Source organism: Vespa crabro, chromosome 6, assembly GCF_910589235.1.
Source record: "Vespa crabro chromosome 6, iyVesCrab1.2, whole genome shotgun sequence".
Taxonomy (NCBI): Eukaryota; Metazoa; Arthropoda; class Insecta; order Hymenoptera; family Vespidae; genus Vespa; species Vespa crabro.
In genome coordinates, this window is record NC_060960.1 from 2944405 (window position 1) to 2959762 (window position 15358).

General features: G+C 27.3%; 2 protein-coding genes across 4 annotated transcripts in view; one reads left to right on the plus strand and one right to left on the minus strand.

The window, feature by feature from the left end:
- LOC124425166 (adenylosuccinate lyase) overlaps positions 1-15358 on the minus strand; it is a 29095-nt gene that overhangs the window by 7646 nt on the left and 6091 nt on the right. The window contains exon 1 of one of the 2 annotated variants that reach the window (XM_046965131.1): positions 4940-5044. The exons of the other annotated variant lie outside the window; for it this stretch is intronic. The gene's annotated coding sequence lies outside the window, so the exon portion shown is untranslated. Of the gene's footprint in view, positions 1-4939; positions 5045-15358 lie in introns of those variants that run through there. 2 annotated transcript variants of the gene reach the window in all.
- Positions 8213-12399, plus strand: LOC124425169. 2 transcript variants are annotated; one of them, XM_046965136.1, is made up of 4 exons: positions 8213-8597; positions 9650-9797; positions 9990-10175; positions 11079-12399. In XM_046965136.1, exons 2-4 carry the CDS (start codon positions 9708-9710, stop codon positions 11307-11309), a joined length of 507 nt encoding a protein of 168 aa, XP_046821092.1. In that variant the 5' UTR covers positions 8213-8597; positions 9650-9707; the 3' UTR covers positions 11310-12399. The 2 variants fall into 2 exon arrangements, with proteins under 2 accessions (XP_046821092.1, XP_046821091.1); XM_046965135.1 differs by having other exon boundaries at positions 8214-8597; positions 9594-9797; positions 11079-12136.

Consider the following 15358-nt stretch of genomic DNA (forward strand, 5'->3'; position numbering starts at 1 on the left):
CACTATCAATATCGATATCTTTATCACGAAGAGAAATTAACATCAAAAAAAAATAAATTTAAGATCTCTCGAGTTTTCAAATAAGAAAGATAATTTATTTGATCAGAAGAGAAAATGGGTCGTACTTGCAAGGAATTATGGAAGAACTTTCACTTTGTTTTAAAAATGATTGTTTTCGTGAGCATTAAATAACCTCTAATCAATATTTTTTCTTTAATTCATTAATAATAATTATTTTATATTTACTTAGAACACTTTATTGGGCATACATTTCTTTTTTTTCGATGTTTATGCAGCATGTCATCAACTTTATGCATTTGGAATTGGTTATTTTTATACAACATTGATAAATATGATTATCATATTATATGCTTATGTATGGTTCAGTACTACCTTTATTTGGGTAATGTTAATGAAATTCTAATTAATTATTAAATTAGATAACATTAATTGATCTCATATTCTATATTTATAGGAATGCTGTATGATTATAGTCACAATACTGATGTTAACAATTAGCACATTTTCATTGATTTATGATTATTATGACGATGATGGAGCAGGTGACATTTATATTGACAAACATACTCGTGAGTAAATGTATAGATTATTTAATAATTTTTTTTACGTATATTTGAAAACTTAATTATCAGGCTTTTATAGAACACGAAGGCAGATCTTTCGCCATATCTCTTGGACTAGCAACTAGTAATTAATTAATATTAAATTATATCTTTAAATCACTAATTCTTTTTTAATTATTGTAATTAAGAGATCAAAATTATTATTTTAACTTTATTACTTTTTGTCCCCGATAGTCTCTATAGTGATTCTCATAATCGACTTAGTATTGTTGATAATAAAAACTGGTAAGGGAGGAGCAGGAAATGGTCGATTACGTCGTGGTGGAGGCGCAACGCACGCTAGAACTGCTGAAATTGCTGAATAAATATATTTTTAATATAACAAATTCATACAATTATAAAATATGGATGAATGATTAATAAAAATTTGAACATTCTTAATGCTCATCGTTTTCTATTTCAAAATCGTATATTGAATAACTGAATTTAGTTATCAATTATTAGTAGCCATTTAATATTTATTTAATCAATTAATGTTATGCGTGATAAACTTCACGGTGAATAGAATTCATTTGATAAATGAATGAGTTTGTAAAACGTCTTTTAAAAGATTATAGTCTTTTATTTAAGATAATTCATTTGGTACGTAGATCGCTTAATAGAATTTTCTTTTACAGGTAATAAACTAAAAAATAAGATTTAGGTTTTAGTATGCGTTTGTATGAATATCTTATCGAAATGTCAAGAACATTCGATACCAATGTGGTTATGGATCATCTATTCAATAAATTCCATGACTTATGCTATTATTTTACTTGTTTTGAGTTTGGCACATATTTTTCAGAAGAAGAAAAACGTCATGGTATTATTGAAATATTTATATTTTATTTGTTACTTTTAATAATAATATCAACATTTTTATGGCTTTTTTTTTATAGGAATTCACCTATTTTCTAATCGGTATTGCTTTATATTGGATAGCAAGTATATCAGGTATCATTAGGTATTATACGATAATACAGAGTAACAATAAAAATCAATGTGATGAGAAAATAATTGGAATCATTTTAATAAGTATGTCTGGATTATAAATTTAGTTTTGTCTGTTACAATGTTTACAAATACAAAAAGATAATTAATAGAATAATTTTGTCACATAATTAACAGTATGCTCCTTCCTAATGATGTTCGATGTTTGTATGAAAATTTTTATGGATAACAGGCAAGTGTATCTGATAGCAGAATTACAACCACAAGAAATAGAATTGTCAGAGCGTTGATAAGAACGATCCGACGAAAGATGTGACTAAACCTTTAAATAAAAAAAATTAAAACATTTTTTATTATTCAAACTTACTCCTTCGTTATACCTTCAAATAATATCAAATTCTTCCACGAAACTTGATTTACGAAGTTTTAGTTATGATTATAAACACTAAATCAGCGATCAGAAGAATGACTGAAAAAAGATGTATATAGTTCAAGAATCTTTTAAAAATTTTTATAAAACCAATTTTTTAAACTGGTGAAACTTTTTTTTTCAATCATAAATACCTAGAATTATTGTTAAAATGGAATGCAGTGTTAAATCCATAAAGATAGTAACTATCATCAATATAATATAAATTCCAATCGCGAATACCTCCTTGATATAAAATTATAAGAATATTGATAAATTTTATTTTTAAGAATTTTGTTAAATAAAACGACTGTCTCGATTACATATGTAACCTACCACCCACGGATCAGGATTTTCCCAAATGTAAGAGAGGATGTAAGAAAGTGCAACAAAGAACCAACCATGAAGAATCAACAATTGACCTGTATCGAGAGTGCGATGATAATAAATAATTCCTAACAGACAGAGTACCTGAATAATACGATGAGAAGATAACCTTATTATTATACGCTATGCAGTTGTTATTTTTTACGTATATATGTATGTATACTAACCCATTCTAACAATCTAAGAAGAAAATTAATATCGGTGAAAAGTTCGCGAAACGATTTCATATTTTCAATTAAAATTCCCAGTATTTATTAAATATGCGTTTATACCGATTAACATATTTCGATTGATTTTATCGATATAACAATATATAAAATATCGAATTAATTGAATCACTGTTCCAAATTTCGCATACTTCAGCTTAATAAATATCATTACTATCTTTCTACAATTGTATTTAATTTAATTTCTTTACGAAAATAATAGCATGGGAAACATTCCGGTTCCATTTAGCAATATTCCCGATAATATCAGAACAAAAACGATCGAGAAAAGATTGTTTGTTTTCAAAATGTTTTCTTTGGTATGTTTCCACTAATTCGTCGTTATTAAGTTGATTAATAAATAAAATCGGTACTTTCTACTGACTTTTCAATAAGAACTATTAATTTACATTAAAAAAATATTAAAAATTTGGCCATTATTTATATTTTCGAAAGTAAAAATATTATACATACAAAAAAAAAATGGAATATATATTTAGTTGGCCTGCATTGTTGGTACTGCGGCTTATATACGTCCCCTTGATCGATATTTTGCCCCAGAATATTTCGGAATCGTCGTGCCTGCCTTGATAACAGGTTATATTATAATAAATTCATCAGAGATCTTAGCTATGTACATGAGGGAGACTCACGTTTTTCTTGTAAGTTATTTAGAGAAAAAAACTCTATCTTCGATAAAACTCATTTAAGTGATAAAACTCAAGGAAGTATGCTTTGCTGCAATCGGTTCTTTCGGATGCATACTTTGTTTCTTCTATCAATTTCTCATAAGAACAGATTGTTCCATGATCTTCATGAATAAGACCGACAAAAATTTAGGGTAATTTTGCAAATTTGGAATTTTATAAACGATAATCTCAAATTCGAATTAATTAGAATATCAATTAGCTAATGTTATATAATTATAATAATTGAAACATTTCACTTTTCACAGACAAGGCAGTAATACACGAAAAGTCATCGTATTCCTGGCCTGTCTGATAAATTCGATCGCACTATTGCTCGTTGTAATTGTTCGTGGAATAGAAAAATATTTGTCAAGAATATCAACGGATTAAAAAAAAAACTATTACCGAATTTCAGTTTTTTCTTTTTTTTTTTTTTAACGAAAGAAAAGAACAGACTAAACTGTGATAGGTGGGTGAATGTCTTTTCACCGGATAAGAGGCGTGGTGCTTGAAAAGAATTGACCACACGACTTGGATCAATTAATCCACTTGACCTCATAGCGGGCATCGTTGTCTTGGCTAACCATCCGGATACGTAATCATACTAATTACAAGTGTCGTACTTAATTTGACCCTGATGAATCAGAAAGGAAGAACGATCTTATGCACGGTTGATTAATGAACCCTACGAATGATAAATTTGTCTTTTGAATTTAAAAGAGATATAATTAGAATTTATGTATAATGTATTGTAGACAGCGATAAATTAATGAAGATATTAATTGATTGATAGATCTTTATCATATTAATTGTGTTTATAGGAGAGATGTTATTTTTGAAAATATATTAAAAAGAGATTAAATATAAATTCTGAAATAAAACAAAATCTCTTCTTTTTTTTCTTCTTATTTTTATTCCTATTAATTTTTGATGATTATGTCAGTTTTTCCGAAAGTTGATATCTTTATAATCTTACAACAGTAATATACGTAAGTGAATTCGTGCTATGGTTTACGGATCAATACCTAGACGATCTACCCTCTGACAAGGTCAAATTCAACTACGTTTGAGATTACGTTAATATTGTAAAAAAGAAAGAGTTTCCTTTTTTCTTTTATCGAAAACAAACATGAAATGCATATTACAACTTTTTATCGAACGTTTGAATATGACTTTCGTTGCCTTCACTTTAAAAATAGTTCACCAGTCATAATTGCATGCAATATAATAATTGTTATGGGCATGAGCTTGTAATATGAGATTACGAGTTCTCGATGTGTGAAGCAAGTTGCGGTCATATAATGCGTCTTTACCTCGCTGAAATAATAAAAGTATAAATAATATTACAAGAGATGATTATATGTATTTTAAAGATCCATTTGTTGAAAATGAGTGTATATAACTTTCTATTGCAACTTACAAAGCTCAATAAACAAATATTTCGTATGTAACTTTTAAGTCAATAATATAATTTAAAAAGAAATAAACAAGATATAATAAATTATTAATAAGAATTAATTAAAGGTAACATTAAAAATAATTTGTTTTTTTCATAAGCTATTTTCGTCATAATTTCCATAATTATAGAAGTAATAACGACGTAAAAGAAATATATGTAAGTTGACGTAGAAGAACGAAGTTTTTGTGAGTGATCTCCCTTCTCAATGTACTTACATATGTATGTCCACAAAGGAAATGAGTATGAGTGGTTCAAGGCCAATAGGAAGATCGCACAGTAGTAATCGTCAATGAAGATCGGACCGCGCCTACTGCACGCGCCGAAGCATGCGATCTTTTCCTGCTCACGGAAACATATCTATATATGTGTATTTATGTATATGTATGTGTATATACATATATACATATATACATATATACATACATACATACATACATACATACATACATACATACATACATACATACATACATACATACATACATACATACATACATACATACATACATACATACATACATACATACATACATACATACATACATACATACATACATACATACATACATACATACATACATACATGCATACATGCATACATACATGCATACATACATATATATACAAACAGGATATTTTACTGAACTTGAATACTAAAAACACCTTTCTTGCACCAATGATGCGAAACGTTTCACAAAAAAATAATTAGATTCAAAGCAACTGCATTTAAGTAAATATAAAATTTTTTTTTTAAATCACTCTTTTCTAAGATTTCAATGCCATCGATGTTTTTTTTTAAATCAATCTACATATTTTTATTATTACACTGTTGTAACTTAATAACAAACTAATCTGATTATATTAATTTGTTAACCCTATATATAGATAATTTTGAGTAAAAAGATTCATGTATTATATAATACTTATATATACATACATACGCACACAATTATACACATTTGTATTTCCTACTTCCATATGCTTTCTCTATCTCTTTTCGTCTTATTGTCTTTCTGCATGCTCTTAGTAGCTTTATTACGTTACCGTAAACACATGCGATAGATGTCTATAGTTTACTTTTAAAACAGATTACACAATGATCGAGGCTATGAAAATATGTATTTACATGCAGCAAGGTTAATCTCTGTTTCCTGTTTGAAAAATGTCGATTATCGATGACTATTATTTCCTTTAACTCAACTTCCGTCATATAATAAAAGTAAAATACCAGTTGTTAATTCATATATTACATATATTATATATTACATATATAATATATGTGTAAGAGTTCTTTAATATAAAACAAATAGACACACACATACACATATACACATGTACACATATAAAATACGAAATATACTTCAATTAAAATTATGTCATTTATTAAAAAAAATCGATTAATTTGGTGTTGACTTGGATTTCAATTAAAACCTTAATTTTATGAAACTCTTTTGTTAGACATTGTATATTATAATTCTCTATCAATGTTAAATGATGGATAGATCGATATTATAGTGACTGATCGTGACACATATTTATATACCTATTGATTAACAAAGAACCTTAAGCTATGAAAGTTATCATTTAAATAGCTTTCGATACGAGGCCACTTTCATTTATAAACGAGTCAACTTTAAAACGATCTGTCTAAATATTTACGAAGTTTTTTTTTAATATGTCAAGGACGGAACAATTTTAATCTTTAGTTCTTTTATTTTCTAATAAATAACATACAGTATTTATCGTATATTATGTGCGCGTGCGATGCGTGTACACATATGCGTGTATGTGCACATACGCTTAAATAAATATGTAACTATTGCGTGTACTATTTCTTAGTTTGCATGCTTTAAGCCATTTAGCATATATATGCGTAGTGTAGTTAGATCAATGAAGATACGAGTAAGTAATATTAATTATTATCACTTGCTTAACTCGTGATTTCTCCTAAAATATAAAGTCATTTCTTGCAGTTTGTCGATAAATTTTATGGAAAAGAATATTTATACTACTTAATATATCTTTATTAACTTCTTTATTCACTTCACTATACAAACGCACACATACATATCAATATTGTTGAAATTCAGACTAAAAGTTAAATATTTTCATTCATAAATTATTTATAACTAGTAAATAGCACGTCCCTCTCACGTTTCAATTTTATATGTATAATAATAGAAATACATCGTATTACAAAAAAGCATTCATAAGCGTATACAATGTAGTACGTACTATGTTCACATAGATTATAGTGAGTCACAGTAAGCATATTTTCTGATTAACATTTCTTCAAAAGCAATTTGGAAAGATTACCACACCCATCGTAGGTGATATCTGTATTCTCTTCTTCAAATACCACATAAAAAGATAATCTTTTTCAAGAAAAAGATCCACATATGTATATCATTAAGTTTTTGAATTGAATATAATCTGATCAGAGATATTTTTGTAAAGCATACATACATACGTACATAGGTATACATATATATATATTCTTATTTAATAATTTAATAATGATCAAATGGAAAAGGAAGGGTATTGAAAAAAATCTTAAAATAAAATTTACAAAATATAAATTAATTATTAATATCATTCTATTGTTAATAATTATTGAAATATTAGAAGATTTTCCTATAGTATGACAATTCAACAAATGATGAAAGAAAGTCAGGTGTTTATAATAATAACCAAGTTTTTCTACTGCTTGTCAAACAATCGATTCAGGATATATTTCTAAAGAACACTTGAGGAAAGTGATTCATTCTTCCTGGATATTGCCCGATATATGATTTTCACATTCATTTCAAAATACATTGATAAAAATACAATTTTTTTGATGTATGCGCGCACATATAATAATCATATGAAACTATATTATTTATAAAATAATTAGTAATTATATATACTATTAATTACGTCAACCCTTTCTACGATCTTTTAAATAAAAATAAAACAAAAATTGTTGTCAAATATGTTATACAAAAGGATCAGTGTATATTTTACATATAATAGTTAATAACTATTAATTATACATTATATTAAAATATTTTAGATGAAAGAGGAACAAAAGATTATTATCAATAAGGATATTCTAGAATTTATCATGATCTAGATTAAAAATAATGTAACAAAATTTTTAATAAAATAATGATAAAAAAGAAAAAGAGAAAGAAAAAGAGAATTATTAATAAAAAATGATCAATATCAATACTTTTTCCAGCTAATGATCATTATAATCATTAGACATCTTTAAAACGTAAATTATTCTCGAGCACGTGCTAATATCTCAATGAAGTATTTTTACGTTTGATTTTATCGATATTACGATTTTAGTATAGCGTGCTTTGAGTACGTTCACGTCGAATGTGAATGAAGCTTAAAACATCGTCGTCGAGGACGACGACAACGACGACAACGACGACAACGACTACAACGACAACGATAACGCTTCGGCTTTAGGATAGTTGCGCCGTTTACACGGCATTAGAACTCAATGCGTCACGTTCGGCGTTCCAGTTTAACTCGCGCCTTCTCGGAGCGTGTTTCGCTTCTTCGCTGACAGCTTTTTTAAAAAATCGCGGACAATGTGCAATCATAAAGCATTAACTGAATCATCTTAATCGAGAAATTTCATCTCATTGGTCGTTGAAAATCAGATATATTAAAAAATAAATAATAAATATTTCTCATTTTTCTTTTTCTGTTTTTTTTTCTTTTCTTTTTTTGATTTTTGTTTTTTTTTTTTTATGAAAGTGAATTGAGTTTGACAGTGTCAAGTATTAGTAAATTCCAAAAAAACAACGTAAATTTTTCAATAATTTACAATTAGTGATTGTTTTGGACAAATAAACGTAACGTAACGTGATTAAGGTATGGTTGAGCGATTATTTATACTTTTTTTTTCTTTTTTTTTTTTTTTTGTATCACAGTTAATTCCATTAATAATACGCAATTAGTCCATTGTTAATTGTTATTGCTTCTAGTCATCTGAGATTAACTTCGTTTGTTCGTAAGATTATAAAAATTATAAAAATTGGATAGTATTGTGTGATCGATAACACGTGGGTGTTATGAATGAGAGCAAATTCCAATAGCATAGGTCAGGTATACCTACGATCGAAGGAATTTTAAAATATTTACAAGACGTTATTTATGAAAACGAGCAAGTTCTATTTTTTCTTTCTTTTTCCTTTTCTAAATTTCCTTGAAAATTATCCGGCAACGATCGTCACATAATTAGTATGCTTTAGGATATTTTATATAACGTTAATGTATGACTATTCTCATAATTTTCATGAAATTTCGTAAATTTCATGGAAAACAGGATTATGTTATCGACGTTATCTTAAACTAGTTTCCTTTCGTTTTTTATTCACTTTCGATAATACCTACCTTTACTTCCTACGAACGAACTCGTTTTTTAATATTGCAAGCTAGATTTAGAACGCGTTATCAATAGTTCAACGCAATACTTTTTCCAAATGTCGAACTATAGATGATACAAGTGCGTTGAAAATAGTTGTTCAAAGAACAAATGAAAAATAGTATGTGTAAAAGTATAACATATCTTTTAATTATTATAATTAATTCGCCATATTGAGAGAAGAAAAAAAAAGAAAAAAAAAAAAAAAAAAAAAAAGATTTGGATTAAGATACGCAAAATGAATGAAATTTTTTAATATGACAAAGATATGATGTAAATAATTAAATTGAATTTTTTTATATACATCATATGAACAATTTAATACGAAACTCATAAAGACAGACATAAACATGCAATTTCACTGCTTTTTTTACCCTCATTTATTTACCCTTTTTTACGAGTCAACCCCAATGTAATGATGTTTATCACTGTGTATGTCGTAGGGCACACTATTCTGTTCTCGCAAAGGTGTAATAAAAGATATTGATCGTCGTTAAAGGTAGATCTAGTATTTCTTCAAGCTGGGCGACAGTAGGGGAAAACATCGCAGGGTCAGAATGGCCGACGAAAATCAACGAGCAACTCAAGTTCCCAAGGAGAATAAAATCTCAAAACATGTTACCATTTTTTTTAAAGTGATCGAAATTGTGAGTATATACTTGTATATATAATATATATATATATATATATATATATATATATATATATATATATATATATATATTAGCTATACATTATAATCGATTGATCAAAAATATTGATTAAAAAAAAATTTAATAAAGATAATAAAAGAAAAAGAAAAGAAGAAAAAAATTGACAGAGTACATTTATATTCACAGATTTTAGCCATCTTCGCGATTGGTCTTTTGGTTGATCCTTTAAATTCGTTTCAACGAGTCTTTAACAAGTCACGATTTAAATTAGACGATGCAGCATTCATTTATGTAACAGTCGCTGGTTATATTATGATAAATTCGCTTTTTATCATATGCCATTTGCTGGGCGATCGATTACCAAAAAGAACGGTAAGTGTTCTATAAGAAAATTTTTCAATCGTTTGTTCGTCAAAATTCTATATACCCGTGTTTCGTAATTATTGTTCAAAAAATGATATCGATATTAATTATAATAAGACATATATATAAACATGTATTATAGTATGCAAAGAAATACCTATTTTTTTTTTTATTCGTTTATACAGCTGACTCATTATTAAAGTCACGACGTATACGATAATAATTACAAGCCACATCAAGGTATTTAGAAGTAACATCTTTCCTTCATGAGTATGCACCCAGATGTAATAGTATCGGTACATGCTTTACGAACGATTGAAATTTGTTATAACGTAATATAAAAACCCTATTGTTTGCGATATTTCGTAAACCATTTAATTCACACACGAAATTCATTAGTTATCCGTCACGGTTTAATTTGATTTTTACATGTCCGATTAATTATTCAAATGATATCAACGACCAAATGGTTTTTTAATTTACATGATGATGAAATGTTCTTTCTTTTTTTTTTCTTTCGAAGAAGAATACATAGAGAAAATTTTTCGTATATGTACGTATATATGGAAAGTTTTTGAATAATTTTTAAAATAATCTTCGCGAATACAGGAAAAAAGGAAAATTAACATTTCGATATAAAGTATTCTTATGTTTGCAATCATACATACTTAATGAGACGTAATAATTCATATAACAACTAACACATTAATCTATGAGAATGACTTTTCTGATTACGTGTTTGAAAATCGTAATCGATCTTACGTGACTCGGTTTTATAAGCAATTGAAGAATTTTATTTAAAAATCGTTTTAATTTTGTTGATAAAACAATTTCAATTTTTATAATAAAATTTTTATTTATAATTTTTATTTATTTCTCTTTCTTTTTTTTTTTTAATTTTATTTTTTACAGATGATATTATTTGCTTCATTGGGTGCGATTCTACATATAATAGCGGGTAGCCTAATCGTTCACAACTGGCGTACTATTCAAAGGCCCTACTACCACATGCAAAATAACGAATTATATCCGAGCAAACAATACATGGACATGTTAATATCTTCTTCAGTTTTTGTCTTTATAAACGCTTTGACTTTCGTTGTGGAAATTTGTTTGATTCTAAAATATTCAACGAGAACATGAGAATCTACAAAAATGGATGATCAGCTCGAACGAAAGTATTATTCTTGAGGCATAATAAATCAATAATATTTATCAATAAATAATAAATATTCATCGATAATTTAAAAGAAAGATTTTGTGATCAAATGGTTATCTGAAAGGTAAGAATTACCACCGATTGTGTTCGTAAAAAAAATATTATCGAAATCAGATCCATTTCTATGTTCAGATCCATATGTAATTTCTAATCGATTGTGTCTTATCAATCAATTAAATTAACTTTAATTTTTATAATATTATTACATTTGTCGTCTGCACCCAATGTTTGGAAATATAAATGTAATTTAGAGTTCTCAGATTTTAAATGATTTTTCGAAAGAAAAATATTATAAATATTTACGTATATATAATGCTGAAATCCAAAGTTTATACAATATATCTTGTAAGAAATCTTAATGTTATGTAATTAATTAATATGCATAGATACGTATACAATTATAAGCAATGAATCCGTCCATATATATTAATGATAACAATGATAATTCGTAAAATAGTATAGTATTTACAAATGAATATTTTATACGTATTATCAAAGATTATATAAAACATTTATATGTAGAACATTAGAAAAGAAATTGCTATCGTTTATAATTCTTTAATATTCACTATGTAACTATTATATATCAAATTGTTTAACATAGCAGCACCTTGATCACTTGTACAATTAAATAATAGGCAATTTATATTAATATACTTTCAGTTTTCACTGCGTTAAGTAATTATTATCAATAATATGTATGATATAGTTGAAACAATAAAATTACATAAAAAGAAAGTTATATATCGATTATATTCAGTCATCTTATGTATAGTACGTCCGTTTTAAATGTATACACGGGATTATTAAAAATCGTAATCATTAAAAATCTAAAAAATGTTTCAGATGAATGTTATCAATGTCAACTTGTTCCTATTGTCTCTTTGAAATTAGCATGAAAGCACATAAACTCCGAGTAACTTTTCTGCTGTATAGATCGGGTAACGTTAATGAAGAGGGTACATCAAATTTGAAGCCGGCACGTGTAAAATACATGTGTGGGTAGTGTTTTGAAAACAGTTTGATATTAGTTATAAAAATATATAATGACGAATATAAGATTCCATTTAAAAATTTATATGTGTATTTTACAGGTTACCGAAAAATTTAATAATTTTCGCTATGACGTGACACTACATTTGTATAAAACATTTTTTTCCATTTTTAATACTTAAAATAATCGAACATATATATATATATATATATATATATATATATATATATATATATATATATATATATAAACCGTATATACTGTATATATGCTGTTATGAAATAATATCGATCATGTGATGATCCTGATTTTCTACTGTATTCAAGTCGATCTAAGAAATTTTAATCGGATATGTTCGATTATGGTTAAATACGTAATTAATTTTTATATAAGGGAATATAAGTTTTTTAGGAGATGACACTTGATAAATTTGTGTGAAATTAATTCATGATACCAACTACTTATAACTCACAATTTTATCCTCAGGAACAGGAAATATCGTACGATGAAGAATACGAACATGTACCGATAATAAAACCTATACGAATTGTACAATTCGTGAGTAGTTAAACAACAACTATTAAAAGTTTGTTTAACAAACTTATAAGATTTTCGTATGATTTAGTTATTATTGGCTTCCCTCATTGGCTTAACCATCTACACATGTATCAATAAATCTCCTTATACTGAAGTAGACAAAATTCTTTTGTTTTTGGCATTTGGTACATTTTTCTTCATAACATTTATTGACATTATCAGTCAATTTGGTGGTGATCCAATAACGGAAACACCGGTTGGTCAGAGTTTTACTTTTTTACATTTTTATAAAAAAATAATAAATATTCAATAGCTTATCTAAATGATTGAACTAATTTTTAAAAAGTATATATATATATATATATAGATTATAAACTTTTATTACTTTTAGATGTTCCTATTCGGAGTAATCGCTGCGGTAATTTTATTATTAGCTGCATTCCAAATTTTTAGTGTTACTAGAAGAGACGAAGTAAATGATACCTGGAAACTCATGACAGCGATTGTTTTATCCATAATTGCTTCTATCGTATATCTAATCGACGTTCTTTTAATCTTCTTGTACGGATACTGAATAATTTCATTACTTTTACTCGAATCTCTGTATAACATTTATTTTTATAAACTTTATGATTTATAAAAAGATAATACGGTCACGTATAATAAAAATTTCATTTCAATTGATTACAAATACGATCATTAAAGAAAGTTATTTATTTTCTGTAAATTAAAAGATTTATTATAACAAATATATATGGGGATCGTAAATAAGAAAGCTATAATCATAGCCTACCCGTGCTATCGACAAAAAAAAATCGATATACGATGACACAAGAATAAACTTTCTGTACAGAATTATTTGACAGAAGATTTAAAATATATTTCTCATATTCAATTGTAAAAAAAAAAAAATATGTCTAATACAAGTAAGTTTAATGACTATTGAAAAATGAATCATCTTTAAAAAATCGTTTTTTATCAGATGAAATACTCAAAAGAAGTCATCGACCAATGAAACTAGGTTTTTATCAAGAAGACAATACTTCATATACGGCGGTATTAAAGCCGCTTAGAGTTTTTCAATTTGTAAGTAAAGCAAGTGCAATATCGTGTATACCTTGGACGAATTAATTTCAATAAAGTTTATCGATTTAGCTCACGTCAACGTTCCTATTCTTTTTGACCATATACATACTTTGGATACCCGAGCTTCCGTTTTCTACAATCATTTGCCTTTCATTAATTGTTATAAACGGTATCTATGTCTTTGTCATGAGTCTGGAAATAATTTCTCAATACAGTGAACGTAGTCTACGTATTACACCGGTAAAAATAATCTATTACGTAATAAAATTAATCCATTTTAAACAATTATTCTATAAATTCGAACGAATTGATCACATTATTCGTTAATATGTATATATATATATATTAAGAATTATGCTACTTTATGACAGATGTTTACGTTCTCCATGCTGGGTTTCCTGATATATTTTCTTGTCAGTATATTCTTATTTCTATTATCAGACACCAATAGTAATTTCAGGCCGACAAAAACTGTACTGATATTCTTCAATCTTGTTCTATCGCTATTTTACCTGATCGACATTTTGATTGTACTTTCGTGAGTTTCGTGCTTCGTAATAATCAAATCTTTAACTCTTTTCGTTATTTATTAAGAAAATTGAAAAGTATAAAAATACTCTTATTGTAGTATCTGGAAAAATAGGTGTAAAATGTATCAAAAGAGTTGTCAGGAAAAGGAACTTTTTTCCATGGGAATAAATGCACCAATCATTGCGCAAATTCTACCGGAAGAAGTATATTTTAATGTTGTTATTAACAATACACATACACACACACACACACACATATATATATATATATATATGACTTTGTTGTTAAAAACAAATGTGTATCCCTGATATTCAGAGTAACAAACGAGATGTAACGACTAGTATTAGCACCATAAAATTATCACCAAATAATGAAAATACCACACCGGATCACAGCTTACGAAAAACAAACGTTGGTCGTCGACGAATGTATGCCGATCGTCCAACTAGTGTCCCGTCAATAGCAAATGTAAAAATCGCCGAGATTCAAACGGAACCGAAAGATGTAATTGTTGAGGAATCTCAGGCTAGTAAATGAAGGATAAACAAGTTAATTATGAAAAAGAACCTATTTGAATAATTATCATGTAACTGTTTGAAAAAAAAAAAACCAACAAACACCAGACGGTAAAATCTGAACTGAAAGAAGTCCTGGTACAGACAATGAGTAGATGCGAGTTTTGCAATCAACATTTTCGAACTCAAGGAATTTTATCGTCGTCCCAGCTTTCCGCTCAATGTACATCTTGTTCAGCGATCATCCAGCTTCTACGCGGTGGTCTCACTATTCCATGTTGTCCCAAGTGAGTTTATACCTTGGTAACAA